Source organism: Garra rufa, chromosome 19, assembly GCF_049309525.1.
Source record: "Garra rufa chromosome 19, GarRuf1.0, whole genome shotgun sequence".
NCBI classification, from domain to species: domain Eukaryota; kingdom Metazoa; phylum Chordata; class Actinopteri; order Cypriniformes; family Cyprinidae; genus Garra; species Garra rufa.
The window spans coordinates 19,872,102-19,896,509 of NC_133379.1; the positions used below are offsets into that span (position 1 = coordinate 19,872,102).

Genomic DNA, 24,408 nt, shown 5'->3' on the forward strand with positions numbered 1-24,408 from the left:
GTATATATGTATGTATGTGTGTGTGTATATATATATATATATACACATAAATATATATATATATATATAAATATATATGTGTGTGTGTGTGTGTGTGTGTGTGTGAGGCTCAGAGACACCAGTAGAAAAATTAAGATAAATGATGTATTATGATGTGTTTTTTTTTTTTTACAGAGACATTTAGAGACAGAGAGACACTCACTCTGTAATCTCCTCCGTAACCGTGTGCTCCACCTGCAGACGGGAGTTGACCTCGATGAAGTAATGTTTACCATGTTTATCCACCAGGAACTCCACTGTGCCCGCGTTCTCATAACCGACCTGAGGGAAGAGATTGAACCGACTGAGCTATAAAACTTACAAACCTTTCAGAACTTTACAGGCATAATTTACATCCTAATGAAAACAAATCAAAAATACTATGAAATAAAGTCTGTGTAATGGCAATTCAGAATTTTTTTTCTAAACTCATTATAAATGTTGGAAATGTATTGCTGAAAACATGTTATAAAGACTGTGAACTGTGTAGTATTGAATTGGGAAGTTAGACCGTTTTTAACCAATTTTGTGTTTAGGATTTTTTGGGGCGGTCAAATGTCGATGACACCTAGGAGCCACTGAGCATGGGCTCTCCTCTAACACTGTAATAACAGGACGCATTAGCATCAGTGGTTCACCCGCTCAATCACGAGTTACTGTCATTATCATTAGTTCCTACAGCCTACATCTTGCTAGTTAGCTATGCCTTCGCTACATAAATCCATATTATCTCCTAGTTGCAATAATTTACGAAACAGCTCGGTCTCCTTTACATTTATTTGTTTTTGACAGTTGAGAGAGACATCAGCAGCTTTCCCACGAGTGGGTGTGGTTTCAGCACCCCAGCGGTTGAGAGCAAAGAATACTGCTTATTTTTTTCAACATTTTAATCATTTTTTTTATTCACTTGGTGTTTTTTATCATTCAAACTTGGCTGGGTGATTAATAGCACATTTTCTGTGGTGTGACAAACTCAGAACAGATTTAATATTGCTTTAAATGGACTTAAAATGACCGATTAGATAAATGTGATCCTTGAAGGGTTAGTTCACCAAAAAATGAAATTTATGTCATTAATTACTCACCCTCATGTTGTTCCAAATCCGTAAGACCATCACTCATCTTCGGAACACACATTAAGATACTTTTGATGAATTCCGAGAGCTCTCTGACCCTCCATAGACACTAAGAATCCTCATGTTTAAGGTCCAGAAAGGTACCAAGAACATTGACAAAATATTCCATGTGACATCAGTGGACCTTCAACCTTCAGCCTTGCTGTCTATGGAGGGTTAGTGAGGTTCTTACAGGTTTGGAACGACATGAGGGTGAATAATTCATGTGTGTAACATTTTGTTAAGATACAAGCAATGAAGCAGCTGAGATTTGCTATATAGTGTACACTTGTGCTCTTAAGTTTACAAATCCTTTGCAGAATATGCAAAATGTTACGAATTTTAACAAAATAAGAGAGATCATGAAAATTGTATGTTATTTTTTTATTTAGTACTGTCCCGAATAAGCTATTCCACGTAACAGATGTTTATATATACCCCACAAGACAAAATAATAATTGATTTTATAAAAATGACCCTGTTCAAAAGTTTACATACCCTTGAATCGTAATACTGTGTGTTTTTTCCTGGATAATCCATGATTGTTTTTATGTTTTGAAATCCATCTTTTCACACTGAGGACAACTGAGGGACTTATACATGACTATTACAAAAGATGAAAACATTTACTGATGCTCAAGAAAGCAACACAATGCATTAAGAGCCGGGGGGTATAAACTTTTTGAATTGGATGATCAGGATAAATTCTAGTTATATTATCTTCTGGTGCAATACTAAATGGGGGAAAAAAAATCTGTAAACAAAATAAGATAAATTAACACATCATCATCCTGATCAAAAGTTTACACCCCCCGGCTTTTAATGAATTGTGTTGCCTTCATAAGCATCGGTAAATGTTTTCACCTTTTGTAATAGTTATGTTGTTTCTCAGTTGTTCTCAGTGTGAAAAGATGGATCTGAAAAACAATCACTTTTGGAAAGTGTTCAAATATGCGGAAGATGCTGGAAAAACAAAAGAATGTGCAGAAGCTGGATGATTTTTCTGAAGAACAGCAGGCAGATGAACTGTTTAGGGCAAACAAGGGACTCATGAACAACTATCACAAAAAATAAAAACAGTTGTGGATCATTCAGGAAAACGACACACGGTATTAATATTCAAGGGTATGTAAACTTTTGAACGGGGTCATTTATAATAAAGGCTTTCTAAAGTAAATCAATGTGTTTTAATATTAATATTTAAAACTTCATATCCCATAATCTCCATTATCTTAGCTTCCACTGTCATATCCGCTTCACAGAGTGTGTTCCAGGAAACGACGTAGGACGTAGGCATAGCGCGAAACCCGAGTTTTGTTTACAGGAGCAAAGGAAGCAAAGTTTCCTCTTGGCTTATATTGTAACTCCCCGACATTTTTCTTTACAAACCCTCGTTTTGTACTTTTAAATCGTGACCAGTGTTTTGTTTTGCTCTCTCTTCTGCGTTTCTGTGTTTGTCACTTCTCACTGGAGCTCACGTATGACAGTTAACAGAAGCTTTAGATCGTGGTTTATAAAGTTTTAAATATGTATATTTTTCTTACAAAAATGCATTGATATGCATTAGGAGGCCTTTATTAACCCCATGGAGCAGTGTGGAGTACTTATTATGATAGATGGATGCACTTCATTGGACTTCAAAATCTCAACACCCATTCACTGTCATTATAAAGTTTGGAAGAGCCAGGACATTTTTTAAGATAACTCCAATAGTATTTCTTCACAAAAAAGAAAGTCTTATATACCTAGGATGGCTTGAGGGTGAGTAAACCATGGGGTAATTTTTATTTTTCGCAAACTATCCCTTTAACCACAATATATATATTTGTGGGTTTTTAGTTTTTATTTTGTTACTTTTTTTATGAAAATTGTGGCTAATACCAAGTTTTCATATTTTTCTGGCGGCAATAACATCTATGGTACATTTTCGTGGAAATGATGGTACATTGTGGTAAGAAAAGGATTATTGGAAAGGCAACAAGACAGCAGGTTGCCTCTTACTAGGCCACATCTTGACACACACACCACATAAAGCCCAATAGGGGTGCCATAATCCCGTCCCCGAATTTCGCAGAAGTGCAATCCAATTCGTCCTTAGGCCTGTCGCAGCTGCCAAATTTCCTAACGTAACACATTTGGATACACACCGCCTCTCTCACACACACGGACGTGTAGTGTTTGGAGAGTAAAGCATCCTTGATAACTGGCTGCCAACACACACTGAGATCAAACAACCAACCCTTCAAATTCCTGGCTGATATTCATACCCACACCCGCTCGAAAATCTCGCAAGCCCTGCGAGACCGCGAGAAGACATGAAGACTGTACACTTAGACTTGAGAACATCAATCATTCTCAGCGCTTTCTCTCACACACGCTTGCTGAAATACATTGAGCAGATTAAAACTATTAGACCGTCGCAATGAAAGAGATGAAACTAAACAAGACGGTGTTCGGTGCCCACGAGAAGCAAGGTAGAGACAGGTAATTAAATGGGTAAAATGAGAGGAGAAAAGATTGAGAGCAAGAGAGGAGGACAGATGGCATTCCACCGAGAGGACTAAAGAGGGTGAGAACGAAGGAGGGAGAGAGATGAGTAATTATGAGTTTCACAGCTTGATACAATTTCTAATTACTTCGCAACATCCATAGCATAAACAGGGTCTGCTGACAGTCTATGACAAAAGACAGATGAGGTCAAAGAGGGAGGGCTTTTGGGTTGGTTTTCACCTAAGAGTCAATATATATGGAATTTTGATTGACAGAAGGAGAGAGAAACAGAGAGGGAGCTTGAAAGCAGAGTATGACCACCATTCAAGTGGAAATGTTTCAATTAAAATTCAGATTAGTGATCAATTATTATGAATTTATTAATGGCAGGGTACAAGGTATAATTCATCTAAAATTGACATTTTTTGCACCCCAATGGGCCAGTCAGATTTAATCTCCAGAAAGCAAACAGTAATTGTATATTTTCCTTACATGTTTAATTAGGATTTTATCACGATTCTGTCAAGTTGATTTTATTATTTTGCAAGTTGTCTGAGCTAGAGGGTCGACCGATATGTGTTTTTCAGGATATATATGTAATGTAAATAATCTTAATGTGTTCTTTCTTGTATGTCACGATAATCAGATTTAATAGGGAACAGCACAAAGGTCACGTTGTGCCCCTTTTCAGAAAATAAAAGCATTTCAAAATACATTTTTGTGATCTTCCCCATTAACTTTTAAATGGCTGGCTATTTTTGACAAGTGTGATTTTGTACAATCTTGTACAAAATAAAAACATTTAAAAGCAAACTTTCTGATTAAAACATTAAAGCACACTAGTGTGCTAAACAGTGCAAAACTTCATAATTTTTTTTTATCTCATATTGCGAAAATTATATAAAAAAAAAATGCTTTTTTCACTCAAAAAAAAATGAGGAGCCTACTTTCAGATAAATGAGGCCTATGATTAATCGGATGCTAATAGAAACACAAAACCAGTCCTAAACGAAAGAAAACAAGTTGACAAAAAGAATGAATCCAATATTTGGTGATAATATAGAAAAATGAGAGATTTATAAGCAATGGTTTGGAGTCCGGTCATTTTTGACCGGGAACACCACAATTGTGATTTTTTGCAATTTTGTACAAAATAAAAGCATTTAAAAGCAAACTTCCTCATTAAACATTTAGGCATGCTAGTGTGATAAACTGTGCAAATTTTTTTCATTTTTTGGTTTAATATTGTGAAAATTATTCATAAAAAAAAATGTTTTCACTCAAAAAATGAGGTGCCTACTTTCAGATAAATGCAGCATAAGATTAATCAGATGCCAATAGAAACACAAAACCAGTCCTAAATGAAAGAAAACAAATTGATAAAAAGAATGAATCCAATATTTGGTGATAATATAGAAAAATTATAGATTTATAAGCAATTGTTTGGAGACCGGTCATTTTTGACCGGGAACACCGCAAGTATGATTTTTGCAATGTTGTACAAAATAAAAGCATTTAACAGCAAACTTCCTCGTTAAACATTAAAGCACACTGGTGTGATAAACAGTGCAATTTTTATCATTTTTTGTTTAATAATGTGAAAATTTTTCATAAATTATTTTTTCACTCAGAAAACGAGGTACCTACTCGCAGATAAATGAGGCCTACGATTAATCAGATGCAAATAGAAACACAAAACCAGTCCTAAATGAAAAAAAAAAAAGTTGACAAAAAGAAAGAAAACAATATTTGGTGATAAAATAGAAAAATTTGAGATTTATAAGCAATTGTTCAGTCCGGTCATTTTTGATCCATAAAGTGTGACTAGGTAAAACAAAACACACAAAAAATTACAAAAAAATCGTACATTTCTAAGAAGTACTTATACCCTGTGTAAACAAAGTCAAGAAGTTTGAGTCCAGTGCGATAATGTTAACTAGTATTTTCGGGAAATAGAATATCTTTTCCGGGTCATTTTGACCTGATTTTCACCCCAATGGGCCAATCAGTTATAATCTCCAGAAAGTAAAAAGTAATTGTATATTTTCCTTACACATTTAATTAGGGGTGGGCATTTTTTTTTTTCAGGACAATTATGATTTTAGCACGATTCTGTCAAGTTGGTTTTATTATTTTAGTTTTATTTATTGTTGTCTGAGCTAGGGGGTCGACCAATATGTGTTTTTCATGGCCGTTGCAGATACCGATTATTAATACCAATAACCATAAAAATGCTTAATATCGGCCGTCCCAATAATCAGTCGACCCCCAGTCTGAACAGTAGGCAACAGCCCAAATATTTCCCTATTTTAAAAACCAAGCCTTACAAGTTAACAAAATATAAAATAAATACGAATGGCAGACATTTAGGCCATTTAAGTGGGTGAAGATAAAAAAATCTTTGTTATTATTTTACCTTGTTAACAAATTCTATGATTTTTTTAGCATTTTTGTGTATTTGAACCCTTTCCACTAATGACTGTATGATTTTGAGATCTTTTCCAACTCATATGCGACTATTACAGAAGGTTCGAATGCTCACTGATGCTTCAGAAGGAAACACAATGAATTACGTTTGAAGATTAGGGTAAATTGAATTTATTTTGTCTTCTGGGGAACATGTAAGTATCTTCTGAAGGGCAATACTATATTTAAAAAAATATGATATTTAAGAAAAATCAGAAAAATGTACACATTTCATTCTGCTCAAAAGTTTTCACCCTTGGCTCTTAATGTATTGTGTTTTCTTCTGAAGCATCAGTGAGCATTTGAACCTTCTGTAATAGTTGCATATGAGTCCCTCAGTTGTCCTCAGTGTGAAAAGATGGATCTCAAAGTCATACAGTCATTGTTGGAGTTCTAATGCACAAAAATGCTGAAAAACCAAAGAATTTGTGAGACCTGAATGATTTCTCGAAAGAACAGCGGGCAGTTTAAACAAGGGATTCATTAACAACTATCACTTCGGGGGGAAAAAACAGCTGTGGAGCATTCAGGTAACACATTATTAAGAATCAAGCGTATGTAAACTTTTGAACAGGGTATTTTTTTATAAATTTGTATGATGCCTTTTATTTTGGTAAAATAATTAACATTTTGCAGATTCTGCAAGGAGTATGTAAACTTTTAACCTCAACTGTTCACTTCACTGAGCAAATTATTCATTGATTCTGTATATAAGGTTCTTCAGTCAAGAGCAGTGAGTGAATTTGTTCTTTGTGTTTTGATATTTTATTAACAGTAAAGCTCAGAAAAAGCACATGTCAGAACAGCATGCAAATTAAATTAAGTTTAACTGGCAAGGCTTTAAGGCACATGCAAATAATGTACTTTTGTGATTACAAATAAGTGCAGTGTCCCATGAGTGTAGCTTGACTGCTGAGTTGACATTTGATGTGAATGCATGTCACGTTGTAGAGTATATTGAGATAGATTTGCCAGAACTGCCACTGATAAAAGCAGATCAGATCAGATTTTAAAGTATATAAAAATAGGAAACAGGTATTTTCAATTGTTATATTATTTCACTGTATTTTAACCATATTTTTGATACAGTACACTAATGTTGATAACATTTATTTGTATTTTATACATATGTACAGTCAAGCCCGAAATTATTCATACCCCTGGCAAATTCTGACTTGAAGTTACTTTTATTCAACCAGCAAGTTTTTTTTTTTTTAAACCGGAAATGACACCGGCTCCTCCCAAAAGATAATAAGGCGATGTACAAGAGGCATCATTGTGGGAAAAAATATTACTCATCTTTTATTTACATTTGAACAAAAAGTGGCATGTCCAAAATTATTCATACCATAAAAGTAACTTCAAGTCAGAATTTGCCAGGGGTATGAATAATTTCAGGCTTGACTGTATATACAGTACAGACCTTCTCATTCAGGTGTGTCCAAACTTTTGGTCTGTACTGTAGATATGAATTCAACTGAAAAAACTTGTGAAAAAATATCTTTCAGGTGGTCAAATAGCAAATAGTGGAGCTCTGCAGCCACCTACTGGTAAAAGTTATTTGTAGTTGTTTTTTTAACTTTTAAAACTGGATTTTCCAGAAGATGGGCAAAAATCTTACACTAAACCATGTGAAATTATCCATGTTATCCCCATGAATTAAAGTTAGAAATGTGGGTCTTTTATAAAGTGAATTTTACATAAAAAAATATGTAATTTAAAAAACATTTATTTATTAATTTATATATATTTAAAAAATATCACTAACCCACTGAAAACTTCACAAATGTAGAGTAAAAACTTTAATAAACAGAAAAATATACAATACAGACCAAAAGTTTGAACACACCTTCTCATTCATTTGAATGAGAATGTGTGTCCAAACTTTTGGTCTGTACTGTACATACACCATATAAAAAAACATAACTTTACTAAACCCAAATGTCATTCTAGCCCTATATTATTCTGAATCATAAAACATGAAGAGAGATCTTAGGCAGAACTTCTCTCAAACAAAGAAATTGGATTGTGATTTTACACTGCCAAGCTCCAAAGACGACAAAGAAGCATCATAAAAAATTCATAAAAGCAGTGCTTACCACTTGTGTGGTTATATTGAGGTCTTCTGAAGTCATTTGATAGCTTTGTGTGAGGAACCGTTTGAAAAATTTGTCATTGTTTACTAATAATGTTTCCTCTGGTGTAACCATCAAACTCGCACTTTCGTGCATTTATTCATAGTTTGTCACATGACAAGAGAAAACTGATGCCTTTTCGCACCAATGTTGTGGTGCAAACATTTTTAGGAGGTGTGAAGGGGAACACTGTCAGCAAATAAAAAAAAAAAAAATAGAAAATCAGTCTGCTTCTCATTCAAAGAAATATGACTTCGTAAGACTTGGAATATGGGTCGTTTGAGTCACATGGACTAGTTTAACAGCTCTTTTTTGAGTTTCACAGTCTAAAATCACTTCTCACATCATAGTGTCAAATCTATTTTCCTTGTATTCAAAACAGCCCTGGCATTCGTCTTAAAATCTCATCTGTTCTTTGTGTTTTACATAAAAATGAAAACACAGGGTTGGTATGAAAATTGACGAAATTTGCAATTTTATGTAAACTATTCCTTTTTTCCCCATCCAATTTTGCTGCAGCTCAGAAATTTCACCTAACACTTTGAATAACATAAAAGATGAGAGGATGTGTAAATGATATCCTTTACACTTTCACATTTCTTGTAGATTTGGTTACATCCTTGCATGAAAGAGACAGAGACAGTAGTAAGAGTGAGAAAACAGATTCTGACAAGCAGAGAAGACTTATGCAATCACTAAAGTTATACAGCGTTATGTAAATACCCTCATCTTCTGCTGATGATTAGCTGCGAAGATGCTTTACGTTCACAATCAACCTCAGCGTGCCTCAAATACACGCAAACGGGGTTTATAACACTGAGTGTTGAGTGTGGGTCTGAAAGCACATCAAGGCTGTGATCCCCAACCTGTGCTTCAGGCACTGTGGGTAGAGCAGCTGTCTCCATGGCAACAGCTGCCATAAAACAAAAAAGAAAAAGATGTTAAAACAGGGGAGATGTTTCTGTCATGTTAATACCGTTTAATTCCTCATTCTGATGTCTGACCGGCACGTACAAAAGCTGTAACGGCAACCATAACAATATATGCAGCACCCCAAGAACAACAAGGTGTGTAACATAATTGGTGGAGATAGTCTTCTCACATATTCCTTCCTCCATGACAACACGGTTATCCATTTAACAGGGCTCTGACAAAAAGGACAAATTACTGGCTGCCCGTCATGGGGTCAACACAGAGAGCCGAGCGACAAAATAAGAAAACTATTGTGAGAAATCTGTGCCAGCAAACATTGCTTCAAGCCCTCGGAGAACAGACGGGAATAAAAAGACACACATCCAGCACAGGAGAACAAAAAAAAAAACCTGTGCATGAAATGGCGATAGCTTTGAAGGTCAGAGAGAACATCGTCTCTTTTTATTAGTAAGGACATGGATGAGATATCTCGTAACTGTGTTGCATGTAGTTGAGTTACACTATAAAACAGATGATATATTACAAAGGAAATAAAACATTATGTGTTTATTATCTCTATTTATATATAATATTTTAGTTGACGGTGTAATATTAAACAGATTTGAAGTTGTGTCCTTAGGTTATGCATAATAAATCATTTAAAATAAATAAACTGTCATATGAGTGTGTAAACTCCACAAATTAAAGTCCACTAAAATTGTATAATTTTATCTCTGTTACCAAGTGTATATTTGTAAACATCAGTAAACAAGTAAATTCTTCAGATAAATGGCTAGTTTTAAAACTTTAAACATAAGTAACAGGCAAAAGGATCAACCCTGTTACCATCAACTTTAGTGATATTATTTAAAAGTAGTGTTCTTAATTCAACTCTGTCGACATAATATTTCTATCTACTAAATTGTATTATTTTATCTAATGTTTTTTTATGTTTGTGATTAGGGCACAGTCTTACTGTTTTAGCTGTTACTAAGTGTATATTTGTAAACATCAGTGTTAAATTCTTCAGATAAATGGCTAGTTTTAAAACTTGAAACATAAGTAACAGGCAAAAGGATCAACCCTGTTACCATCAACTTTGATACATCTAATAAAAAAGACATATATTAAATATTAAAATTGTCAACCAAAATATGAATGTAAACATATAAAATAAAGGATTATTTAAAAGTAGTGTTCTTAATTCAACTCTGTCGACATAATATTTCTATCTACTAAATTGTATTATTTTATCTAATGTTTATTTATGTTTGTGATTAGGGCACAGTCTTATGGTTTTAGCTCTGTTACGAAGTGCATATTTGTAAACATCAGTGTTAAATTCTTCAGATAAATGCCTAGTTTTAAAACTTGAAACATAAGTAACAGGCAAAAGGATCAACCCTGTTACCATCAACTTTGATACATTTAAAAAAAAAGACATTTAAATATTAAAAGTGAGATAAAACCTAAAATAGTCAACTAAAATATGAACTTAAACATAGAAAAAAAAATAAAGTATTATTTAAAAGTAGTGTTCTTAATTCAACTCTGTCGACATAATATTTCTATCTACTAAATTGTATTATTTTATCTAATGTTTTTTTGTGTTTGTGATTAGGGCACAGTCTTACTGTTTTAGCTCTGTTACTAAGTGTATATTTGTAAACATCAGTGTTAAATTCTTCAGCTAAATGCCAAGTTTTAAAACTTTAAACATAAGTAACAGGCAAAAGGATCAACCCTGTTACCGTCAACTTTGATACATCTAATAAAAAAGACATATTAAATATTAAAATTGTCAACTAAAATATGAATGTAAACATACAAAATAAAGGATTAATTAAAAGTAGTGTTCTTAATTCAACTCTGTCGACATAATATTTCTATCTACTAAATTGTATTATTTTATCTAATGTTTTTTTATGTTTGTGATTAGGGCACAGTCTTACGGTTTTAGCTCTGTTACGAAGTGCATATTTGTAAACATCAGTATTAAATTCTTCAGATAAATGCCTAGTTTTAAAACTTGAAACGTAAGTAACAGGCAAAAGGATCAACCCTGTTACCATCAACTTTGATACATTTAAAAAAAAGACATTTAAATATTAAAAGTGAGATAAAACCTAAAATAGTCAACTAAAATATGAACTTAAACATAGAAAAAAAATAAAGTATTATTTAAAAGTAGTGTTCTTCATTCAACTCTGTCGACATAATATTTCCATCTACTAAATTTTATTATTTTATCTAATGTTTTTTATGTTTGTGATTAGGGCACAGTCTTACTGTTTTAGCTCTGTTACTAAGTGTATATTTGTAAACATCAGTGTTAAATTCTTCAGATAAATGCCTAGTTTTAAAACTTGAAACATAAGTAACAGGCAAAAGGATCCACCCTGTTACCGTCAACTTTGATACATTTAAAAAAAGAAATATATTAAATATTAAAAGCGAAATTAAACCTAAAATTGTCAACTAAAATATGAACGTAAACATAAAATATAAAAGTATTATTTAAAAGTAGCGTTCTTGATTCAACTCTGTCGCCATAATATTTCTATCTACTAAATTGTAGTTTCAAATCTTTAAGCATAACTAACTGGCAAAATTATCAACCCTGTTACCATTAACTCCGCTACATTTCAAAAGACACAATTAAACATTAAAATGGAAAAACAACTAAAATTGTCAACTAAAATATGACTGTAAACAAAAAGAAAATAAAGTATTATTTGGTGTGTTCTTAAATCAACCCTTCTTTGACCATAATATTTCTGGCCTTTTGAAGTAACAAGTTATCCTAAAAAAATAAAAGATAAATACATTTTAAAAATGGCATCACCGTCCTTTAGGGGAAAGTAACCTTCACCGATTAAAGCCCATTCGTTTTTATATAATCTTATGTATAATTTTGTCAGTGAGTACGACACAGATTTACAGATCACCTCTGTTACCAAGTGTATATTTATAGAAAACAATGTGTTAAATTCTTCAAATAAATGCCTTGTAGTTTCAAAACTTTAAGCATAACTAACAGGAAAAATGATCAACCCTGTTACCATCAGCTCCGTTACATTTCGAAGGACAAAATTAAATTAAAATGGAAATAAAACTTTAAATCGTGAACAAAAATATGACTGTAAACACAAAGAAAATAAAGTATTATTTAAAAGCTGTGTTCTTAAATCAACCCCGTCACCATGATATTTCTGCCCTTTTAAAATAACACATTTTTACTTTTTTTTTTACTTTAATACTTACATATTTCTAATATTTAAAAAAAAATGCATTGAAGATAGCTAAAATGGATAGTTTCACAACCTGAGCATAACTAACTGGCAAAACCATCAACCATGTTACCATCAAATCTGTTACCTTTCTAAAGGATTATATGAAATTATTATAAAGGATTACACGTATAAATTTGACACATACTATTTCTCAAACTACATGTTTAAAACAATAACATCCAAGAGAAATATACTAAACCAGAAAAATCACCTGTCTCATGGAACAACCCAGTTTATATTCTTACGGCTACTGCTGGAAACTGTGTTTAACATCTGCTAAAGGTCAGTTCAAGTCATGTTTGCCCCAATATGAAGAACGGGAAACATTATCACACATGACATTTCCATTTCGGTGACATACAATCCTAATGATTAAACAAGATGGTGACAGGCCATTGCGTTCTTACAGAATCACACGAAACTTCTACCAAGCTTCCAAAAACAGAATTAGACAATTAAATGAGCCAGGGAGAATTTCCTTTGACATTAAAGATGGAGTGTGAGAGAACAAAGGAATACATCCCACTGCTCTTAAGAGAAAAGCTGTACTCAGCACTAGGAAATGAGATTGAGGGGAGCTTCAAGCGTCTAAGGGAACATGTCAAAAGCTCAAATGAGGTTTTAATGCTTGCTCTGAGAAATCTGAAAGCCTGGCCATCTTCTCCATTTCCCTCGTCCATATGATAGAACAGATGGAGGAGAGATTTTAGCTCGCTCACTCTCTTTATCTCTCTCGCTCTCCTCCTTCACCAAGTTCCCTCACTTCATACACACACACATATTCACACAGACAATACTCCATATCTCACTCGCTCGCACGCACACACAAACACACACACACACATAAATGCTAATGCATTCATATTCTCCAGAACGCTAAACAACTCACAGCAGAGAGTCCAGAAGGGCTGAAAGACGGGTGACCGCCGCTGTATTTTATCTGTATGTGTGTCTGTTGAATTCAGAAGTGGACGTCAAAAGGAACTCTACACTGATAACACACTGAATCAATCTTTTTAGCGTGCCAGACAATTCCAGCCTCTCCAAATGTAATCGTGCATGTTTATTCAGGAACTCTATATCTAAAATTGCTAGGTATTAAAAAATGTAAACGTCTTCAACATTACTTGGAAAAACCTACCATGTGTAAGATATTTCATGAACTATAGTCAGAATCTTTATTAGTACTACGCAAGAAATGTCATGTTTGTGATTTATCAGAGTGCAATTGCGCACATAGAGGGACGTGGTGTATCTGTGCGCGGACGTGAATACACACGCTCACACAAACAAGTTACCAGAAATTGCAAAAAACTGCTGCCAACCATGAAATGAACTACATTCCGAGTGAAGTGGGTTAACAAATAGACGTAAGTGGGCTTCTGAGGCCACTTGTGAAAATTAGTGCATTTTTTGTAACGAATGCATTGAACCTTGAAGCTAAAACGGATATTGAAAGTTCGAATCTGACATTTACTGCATTTTCTGTCTTCCATTGGCTGTTTATTATTTACATGCCTTCATGTCCTGTATGACTCTTTCTACTGCAGAACATAAAAGATGATATTAAAAAAAAAAAAAACATTATGGTACAAAACGACATGAAGTGACATGAGGGTGAGTAGGGTTAATGCTAGGGTTTAAGCACTAAACACAAAAGATGAACAATTTCCAGAGACAGAGAAGTCAATTCAATCTTCACACAGTCTGAGAGTAAATCTTTTCCTTTCAAAAGCAGGCTTCTGTATACTATTTTCTGAGTTCAGAGTGACTCTTCCTCTCGTGAGGTCAAATCATCGGCACAGGCACATGTCAATAGTCAGTCAATAATGCTCTCTCTTCGTATACAGCCCTCAGCTGTCACTCAAAAACACTTCAGAACGTCAAATAAACACACTGGAGAAGCACATTCAATAACCCTAAAGATGAAGAACACAACAGAGGACAACAGCCGGTTTCCACTTACATTAACGCATTTGGCAGACATTTTTATCTAAAATCGAACATACAATTGAGGTCAAAAGTTTTCATACACCTTGCAGAATGACAATGGATTAAAAGCCCGGGGGTGAAAACTTTTGGAATTTGAAGATCAGAGTTACTTATTTTTGTCTTGTGGAAAACATGCAAGTATCTTTTGTAGCTTCTGAAGGGCAGTACTAAATGGAAAAAAATATGATATTTAGGCAAAATAAGAAAAATGTACACTTTTTTCAAAAGTTTTCACCCCCTAGCACTTAATGCGTTGTTTTTTTTCCTTCTGGAGCATCAGTGAGCATTTGAACCTTCTGTAATAGTTGCATATGAGTCTCTCAGTTGTCTTTAGTGTGAAAAGATGGATCTCGAAATCATACAGTCATGGTTGGAAAGGGTTCAAATAAACAAAAATGCTTGAAAACCAAAGAATTTGTGGGACCTCAAGGATTTTTCTGAAAAAGAGTGGTTAGTTTTACTGTTTAGGACAAACAAGGGACTCATGAACAATTATCACTAAATGCAAAAAAAAAAAAAAAAAGAAGCTGGGGATCATTCAGGTAACAACACGGTATTAAGGCGAGACACTGCAGGTGAATTGGGTAAAATAAAATAAAAAAATAAAAAACTAATAGTTAACTAATATCACCTTACTTACCCAGTTGATTAATTACATTGATAATTACACACATTTTCTGTATTACAAGTTTTCTTAAAAGTTAGATTTAAATATGCAAATGAGGCATTATTTCATGAAATATGTGCTAATTTACATACATTTTCAATACAAAATTCTAAACACTGGGTGAAGTCAGTTTCAAAATTATTGTTTAATTTTTTTCACATATTAGAGTCAAATCTCATTTTGTCAGTCCATAATACAGAAATTATCCCCTTATGAATCAAGTGTATGTAAACTTTTGAACTTTTAAATTCAACTTATTTTCTCTCGTGGGCTATACGTAAATGTCTTTCATGTGAAATTCCTATTCAGGTCAACACTAAATAAAAAAAAAAAACATGCATTTTGTATGATCCCTCATATTTTGTTTAAATAATTATTATTTTTCAGATTCTGCAAGGTGTATGTAAACTTTTGACCTTAACTGTATATGTGTGTCTTCGATGGTATTTGATCAAAGATGCAGCAAAATACACCTGATTAATATTATTTTAGTAACTAACGCATGGAAGTAAATGGAAGCCCTATGTTGGTTCTTTTAAACTGAATTATTCTGAATTTAATTTCGTTAAAATGTTGTTACTGGATCAGCCACAGAGAATAAAACTGTATTTTTCCTCTTCCAAATCTTTAAATAAACCCTGGCAGGTGCATGCTGTCATATGTCAGCCTTCATTCCCAAACGAGCAAGTAATAATCGGTAAGGACACCGCCATTTGCTCCGAGGTAAATTAACCTTACTAAGTTAACGTTAATTCATTTACTTATTGATTCAGGTCAAAGCAGAGTTCATAGTGCCGGTGAGCATGTTCTAGAACCATTCTGTTCACTTAACACTAATTTTATCAGCAGTAATCCTTTTAAAAAGAAGATTTTTTGCTAACAAAATGCTTTAAGCTTTTGCTTTAATTTTAATCTGCAGTCGCTGCAGATGTGAATCATGTGATTTAACAATTTTGTTAAAAGAAAAATGACAGATAAAAATCCTGTGCAGTGTCCACAATCATTTTAGCCTCTTAAGAATAATATCCAATCCATTTTAACCTCTTCATGATTACATACAGTCAAGCCCCAAATTATTCATATCCCTGGAAAATTCTCACTTAAAGTTACTTTTATTCAACCAGCAGTTTTTTTTTTTTGACCGGAAATGACACAGGCTTCTCCCAAAACATAATAAGACAATGTACAAGTGGCAAAAATATTTCTCAGCTTTTATTTACATTTGAACAAAAAGTGAAATTATTCATACCCTTTGCAAACTGTCACAGTCTGTGGGAAAATCCAAAGTTCTATACCATTCCAAATAGTCCAAGCTGTTCTAAAGCATCCTAATTACCCTGATTCATTGGGAACAGCTGTTTTAATCAACTCAATAAGTGAAAAACAGAAGCTCTCTGCTGTTGGTTTGTGGACAGTCAAGGCTAAGACAAAGGAGCTCACTGAGGACCTGCGGCTGCGTATTGTGGCTGCTCACAAGTCAGGAAAGGGCTATAACACCATATCTAAATGTTTTGAAGTTCCAGTAGCTACAGTGCAAAGTATTATTAAAAAAAATACAAGATGTTCCGCACTGTAAAAAATCTCAGAGGACGTGGTCGGAAGCCAAAAGTGACTAGAGTCCTGACTTAAATCCAATTGAGAATCTGTGAAATGAATGGGCAAAAATACCAGTGGAGACATGCAAAAATCTGGTCAGCAATTATAGGAAGCATTTGATTGCTGTAATAGCCAGTAAAGGCTTTTCTATTGATAATTAAAAGGGTATGAATAGTTTTGGACATGCCACTTTTTGTTCAAATGTAAATAAAAGATGAGTAATATTTTTTTCCCACAATGATGCCTCTTGTACATAATCTTATTATCTTTTGGGAGAAGTCTGTGTCATTTCCGGTCAAAAAAAAAAACGAAAACATGGTTGAATAAAAATATGAATAATTTTGGGTTTGACTGTATGTGACCCTGGATCACAAAACCAGTCATAAGGGTCAATTATTGGAAATTGAGATTTATACATCATCTGAAGCTAAATAAGATGTACGGCTTGTTAGGATTGGGCAATATTTGGCTGAGATACTATTATGTGAAAATCTAGAATCTAAGAGTGCAAAAAAAAAAAATCTAAATATAGAGAAAATAGCCTTTAAATTGTCCAAATGAAGTTCTTAGCAATACATATTACTAATCAAAAATTAGTTTTGATTAGTGGTGGGCCGTTATCGGCGTTAACGTGCTGCGTTAACGTGAAACTCTTATCGCGCGATAAAAAAAAAATATCGCCGTTAATCTATTCTCAAATTTGGGTTGGGAGCTGGGTCTAAACTACGCAAGCTATGATGACTTTCACCTTGATAGTTTAACGCGGATGTATACCAAAGACTATAGAATATGGTCGCGCGTTTAAGCCTGCTCCGCCAAAACACAGACGGGATCGCGTCGTCCTCCATTCATAAAAAACGAATCTACTATAGCGAAATGCCACGTAAATTCGTCGTTTTTTGGATTCATAAATCAAATGTTGGTCAGTCACTTAATTCAAATCGCGATATGGACTAGTGTATGTGAAAACTGAAATGCAAAAAGACCGTTTTAATATGAATCCGGTATGTTCCGTTTGCCTAGCTGTATGTATGAATGATGGAGACGAGCTTTTACTACACGCATACTGAAACACACGTGACGCTCCCGGTAATTTTTGGCATTTTCATCTCACATGAACAGATAAACTCAATCTCCCAAACTGCTGTGAGTGTCACTTTTACCGTTTCATTTGAGAAAACTAGCATCATATCATACTGTATGACACAGAAACTTCACGGCAACCTGTCAAAATAAAAGTACGGTGTAACATGTAATGGGCTGGGTAGGTGTTGACGTTAAAAAAAACACAATCTAATAGGTAGAAAAAATAATTTCATTGTTAGTTAGTTAGTAAACACAAGTACATCTAATTGAACAATTTATTTTCATCAACAAATTATCATAGAACAGCTTATGAGCTTTATGATCCATTCTCAAAGACTTTAAGTCATTATTTGGGTAGCACACATATTCTGAATGCCTTCAGCAGAATTCAAATTAGCCATTTTAATCTAGATTAATCTAGATTAATTCCAAGATTTAATCTAGATTAATCTAGATTAAAAAAAATTAATCTATGCCCACCCCTAGTTTTGATACATTTACGGTAAGAAATTTACCTTCATGGAACATGATCTTTACTTAATATTCTAATGATTTTTGGCATAATAGAAAAAACAATCATTTTGACTCAAATTATTTATGTTCGACTTATGACTGGTTGTGTGGTCCAGGGTCACATATTACTAAAAAAAAAAAAAAAAAAAAAAACAGTTTCCTTTGAGAAATTTTGTAAAGTTTGTCTCATTTATCAACAGTAACCAAGAGGGGAGGAGCTTATCAAAGAATCTACAGGCTTGGGTTGCTCTGCAGCTTCATATTTTTGTAACATAGTGCCAAAAATCTCTGCCAAAATAAAAAAAAAAGCACTACTCTTCCTCATATCTCCAGCAGTTAAAATATTAAAATCACAATTGAGAAGTTCAAACCTCCCCAAATGCCAGTGCAGGCAGTCCATATGCTCGCTCAGGCTGGCATACAGAGATAAGATTCAACCAGATGAACAACATATGAACAAAAAAAAAAAAACTCCTGTAATAATGAACAGATATCAGTGTCAAGACCCATCTGGATATCATCTGAAAAACACTAAGAGGTTACAACACAAGTCGCTTTTAGGGTGGAAACTGGTTATCAATAACAGTTATGAATTGCTATAGAGATATTCATGAGCTTTGTTACTCTTTTAAGGCAGATGTTACTGTGTTGCTTTAACAGCTTGTGTGCTGCAGCAAAAACAGAGCTTTTTTTGGTCTTGGCTTATGTTGATGCAGTGAAATGGATGAATGGAAAAGTTTGATTATGGTTTTTATCAATCCAACGGCACAGCAGTGGCACCTGCTGTTTAAATAAGTGTATTGCATCCTCAAGTACTGAATTAGACCTAAATTTAGTTACGTATTATTGCTTTCTAAATTACTTCATCTTCACTAGCTGCCAACCCTGCATATACAGCTATGCAACCGACATGATCAAAGCCAAGAAAGGTAGTAAGGACATCAATAAAACAGTCCATGTGACATTAGTGTTATTATTTTGTCAATGCAAAAATATCTTAGCTTGTGTTTCAAAGATAAATAAAGGTCTTACGCGTTTAGTTCGATATAAAAGTGAGTAATTAAAGACAGAATTTTCATATTTAGGTGATCTCTCTCTTTAACAATACTTCTGTGGTAATATTAAGTTATTCAACTGTCATAAACATCCATTTAAAAGTGTTTGAGCAGTAGTTTATCCATACTTTCTTTCCTAAGCATAAACTTGCATTTGCATAGGGTTTGGAAGAAAGCCAATGCTGCCATCTGTCAGATGTTTTCACTTGTACCTGTCGAGCGAGGTTGACGGAGTCAGCCGTGAGTCTGTCTCTGAGGTGCGGGTCCAGCTGTGTGGCCGGTGCGATCTCCACCACCTTCTGGTGTCTCCTCTGGATAGAGCAGTCCCTCTCGTACAAGTGAATGACATTGCCGTATTTATCGCCTACACACAATGGACCGATCAACTCATTGAGCATTACACAGAAGTCTTAAACCCATCTGGCACTGTAAACAATCCCATCTGCTAGTATTCCTCCAAAATATAATAACAAACACAATCATATAACTGATCGATAAACACTATGCAAATTAGCAGGCAATAGAGATCTGCTCCATTCTGTTCATTGTTGAGAACAGTGTGTTCTATGCAAATATCCAAATATGTTTTAATTAACTGCCAGACAATGCATTTACACCAGGCAGAAATCTGACTTGCTTTTGGGAGTTTTGAGCACTTGTTCAGCAACAATGTCTGGAAACAGATTTGAAGTAAAAATCTTCACTTACTCATCCTTATGTCTTTCCAAACCTGAGTGACTTTTTTTTCCCATGGGACACAAAAGAGAAATTTGAAAGAGTCCTTGTCGCTCTTTTACAAGCAATTACAATAAACAAGGACTGAAGCATTCAAGCTCCCAAAGTATCATAAAAATATTTTTTTTAAAACAGTACGACTTGATTTCTATGTTATTTGTGACCCTGGACTACAAAACCAATCTTAAAGGAACACTCCACTTTTTTTGGAAATAGGCTCATTCTCCAACTCCCCCCGAGTTAATAAGTTGAGTTTTACCATTTTGAAATCCATTCAGCCGTTCCCCTGTTCTGGCGATATCACTTTTAGCATAGCTTAGCATAGATCATTGAATCCTATTAGACCAGTAGCATCACGTTCAAAAATGACCAACGAGTTTCGATATTTTGTCCTATTTAAAACTTGACTCTTCTGTAGTTATATCGTGTACTAAGACCGGTGGAAATGCAAAGCTGCGAGTTTCTAGGCCGATAAGATTAGGAACTACACTTCCATTCCGGCGTAATAGTCAAGGAAGTTTGCTGCTGTAATATGGCCGAAGCAGGAGCATTAATACCACGCAGCACATGTGCAAATGCTAAACTAGCTGGGAACTCATTTCTGATAATACTCCGCCTGCTTCGGCCATATTACGGCAGCAAACTTCCTTGACTATTACGCCGGAATGGAAGTGTAGTTCCTAACCTTATCAGCCTAGAAACTCGCAGCTTTGCATTTCCACCGATCTTAGTACACGATATAACTACAGAAGAGACAAGTTTTAAATACAACAAATATGGAAACTCGTTGGTCATTTTTGAACGTGATGCTATTGGTCTAATAGGATTCAATGATCTATGCTAAGCTATGCTAAAAGTGATATCGCCAGAACAGGAGAACGGCTGAATGGATTTCAAAACGGTAAAAATCAACTTATTAACTCGGGGGGAGTTGGAGAATGAGCCTATTTCCAAAAAAAGTGGAGTGTTCCTTTAAGCCAATCTATAGGTGTATTTGCAGCAATAGCCAAAAATATTCAATTCAAGTTTTCAATTCAAGTTTATTTGTATAGCGCTTTTCACGATACAAATCGTTGGGTCTAAATACATAGTATGGGTCAAATTTTATTCTTTTAATGCCACAAATCATTAGGAAATTAAATAAAGATCATGTTCCATGAAGATAATTTGTAAATTTCCTACTGTATATATATTGAAACCTATTTTTTTATTAGTGGTGTGTATTGCTAAAAATTTCATTTGTGATTTAACTGTGATTTTCTCAATATTTGAATTTTTTGGCACCCTTACAACTATTTTCAAATAGTTGTATCTCGGCCAAATATCGTCCTATCCTAACAAACCATACATCAATAGAAAGCTTTTTAATAATTCTCAATTATGACTGGTTTTGTGGTTCAGGGTCACATTTCTTCTGAATCCATATATTAGCTTTATGAAATATTACATTTGGAAATCTTGACATGCGCACCTTGCTCTCACTGCTTGTCCATTAGAAAAGAGACATTCACAGTGTTGGAGCTTTTCAACAAATTTGTAAATGATTCGTTCATAGTTTGGAGTGAACAGGTAAACCTACTAGCTTTGTTTACATGCAAATTAATAATCCATTTATAATCAGGTCGATAGCTCTGAAAAGCCTTCATGTAAACGCCTTCCTTGATTTGACTGAGCTCAATCTGAATTAATAAGGAGCTTGACAGCAAGATTTTAGCCATGTTAATGCTGGATTCAAAAGTATGTATGTTTTTATATGCCTTAAGGCCAAAGTATACTTGTGTTGTTACATTTATGCTAGGATCCACATACCTATGGAATGCCAAATGGGTCATAATTCACAATTAATCAAATTTCTGTTCTGTAGGTTAAAGAGATAGTTCACCCAAAAATGACTCACCCTCATGTCGTTCCAAACCCTTAAGATCTTTGTTCATCTTTGTAACCCAAGAGCTTCTGACCCTGCATAGAAAGCAACGCAACTGAAACATTCGCAGGCCCAGAAACATAGTAAGGACATTGTTAAAATAACATCAGTTGTTCAACTGTAATGATATGAAGCTACAAGAATACTTTTTGTGTGCAAAGAAAACAAAAATAACAACTTTATTCAACAATTCTTCTCCAAATCCCATCTTCCACCATTAGAGTACCCTTTGCACGTAAACAATGAATAGAATATAATAGAATATGTGATTTGGAGAACAACAATTGTTGAATGAAGTCATTATTTTTGTTTTCTTTGTGCACAAAAAGCATTCTCGTAGCTTTGTAAAACTGCAGTTCAACCACTGATGTCACATAGACTGTTTTACCGATGTCTTCACTATGTTTCTGGGTCTGGGAACATTTCAGTTGCATTGCTGTCGGATTTCATCAAAAATATCTTAATTTGTGTTCCAAAGATGAACAAAGGACTTACTGGTTTGGAACGATATTAGGGTGAGTAACTAATAACAGAAGTTTCATTTTTGGGTGAATTTTTTGGGCGAATTATGACCTATTTGGCATTCCATACATACAGCACGTGAACCATTGGATTTTTTTGTTGTTTCACAGTAGAAAACACAAAACAACAAGAAACAAACAGCAGAGACTGCATGGTTAGAGAGTCGGACTTGTAACCCAAAGGTTGCGGGTTCGAGTCTCAGGTCCGGCAGGGATTGTCGGTGGGGAAGGTGAATAACCAGCACTCTCTCCTCCCTCAATACCACGACTGAGGTGAGTCCCTTGAGCAAGGCACCATACCCCCAACTGCTCCCTGGGCGCCACTGCAATGGCTGCCAACTGCTCCGGGTGTGTGTTCACGGTGTGTGTGTGTGTGTGTGTGCACTTGGATGGGTTAAATGCAGAGCACAAATTCCTAGTATGGGGCACCATACTTGGCCTCACTTCACCTCCTTTACTTTCCTTTTAAAAAAAACAACAGACGCCAGTATTGACATGGGCTTATGTGAGGGGGTTATGAGATAGCAGTTTAAAAGAGTACAAAAACATTATTATCGGTCATAACTTCTGGAGAAATAAAGTGCATATACTGGACAAAGATGAAGCTTCCTAGAGCTCATGTGTCGACCGCATACATACGCATACACCAAATGGACTATACCAATGGACTATACCAGTGGTTCTCAATTCCTCGAGGGGCCCACTGCACATTTTGTATGTTTCTGGATCCGACACACTCAGTTCAGTTCATGGATCTTATTATGGATAATCTCCAAAACCAAAAAAGATGCATGGGAAAACATGTGTGCCAATAAATACAACATGTTCCTAAAATGTTTACTTTGCAAGGCAGATAGCCGGCAACAGCCATTTTAGCCAAAAAATAAATAAATAAATAAAAAAAAATTACAATTTTTTTTTTAATGTTTTTACTGGTTAAAATAGAAACTGTATTGGTTTTAATGGTAACTGTAATGGCGACTGTTAATCTCTAATAATAATAAATAATCAAATAATAATTGGTCACCTTCTATTGGTGGCTAAATCCTAATGGAATATGTCCCAAAAACAGTACAGGAAACCATTTATTAATGCTTTTAATGGCTTAAAGTTGATGGTTTGTAATATTTGTAATGGTATTTGTAGTGAAAACAATTAGAATATCTGTGATTGTTTTTTTTTTTCAGCAACGATGATAGGCCTCGTTTGTGATTTGGTCTTTGTGACTTAGGAGTCCTCTTCACTACTCCTAATGTTTCACAGATTTAGGAGCTAGTTTTAGTGTTAAAATGCTTTGTGAAATACTTTAGTGAAAAAATTTAGAGGTCCTAAATTTAGGATTGACACGCCCTTTATTTTTAAGATTTTCTCCTAAGCAAGTTATGAGCTACTTTTAGACTTAAGATGTTTTGTGAATACGGGCCCAGGTGTCCTCACACAAAGCTATTACACGGCTTCGAATGACTAGCAAACAAGTCATGTGGGCCACTTTTATGGTACTTTTGAGTCCTTTTGACAATTAAACACGTCAGACCAATGAGCAACGGTTTTCCTTTTGTGTTCCACAGAAGACAGAATGCAATACAGGTTTAGAATGTTTTGAGGATGAGTAAATGGTTGGTTTTTGGTTGAGCTTTCTTTAATATGAAAGAGATAGTCCACCCCAAAATGAAAATTCTGTCATTAATTACTCACCTTCATGTCATTCCAAACCTGTAAGACCTTCATTTATTTTTAGAACACAAATTAAGATATTTTTGATAAAATCCTAAAGCTTTCTGACCCTGCATGGACAGCACTACAAGCTGTTCAAGGCCCAGAAAGGTAGTAAGGACATTGTTAAAACAGTCCACTGACTAAAGTTATTAC

General features: G+C 34.5%; 1 protein-coding gene across 1 annotated transcript in view; it reads right to left on the minus strand.

Moving 5' to 3' along the window:
* The window catches only part of LOC141291991 (pyruvate carboxylase, mitochondrial-like), a 45,819-nt gene that overhangs the window by 5,598 nt on the left and 15,813 nt on the right, over nucleotides 1-24,408 (minus strand). The window contains exons 7-8 of the mRNA XM_073823974.1: nucleotides 19,572-19,723; nucleotides 203-321 (exon numbers count right to left, since the gene is read on the minus strand). Coding sequence (XP_073680075.1) covers nucleotides 203-321; nucleotides 19,572-19,723 — 271 coding nt within the window. The remainder of the gene's footprint in view (nucleotides 1-202; nucleotides 322-19,571; nucleotides 19,724-24,408) is intronic.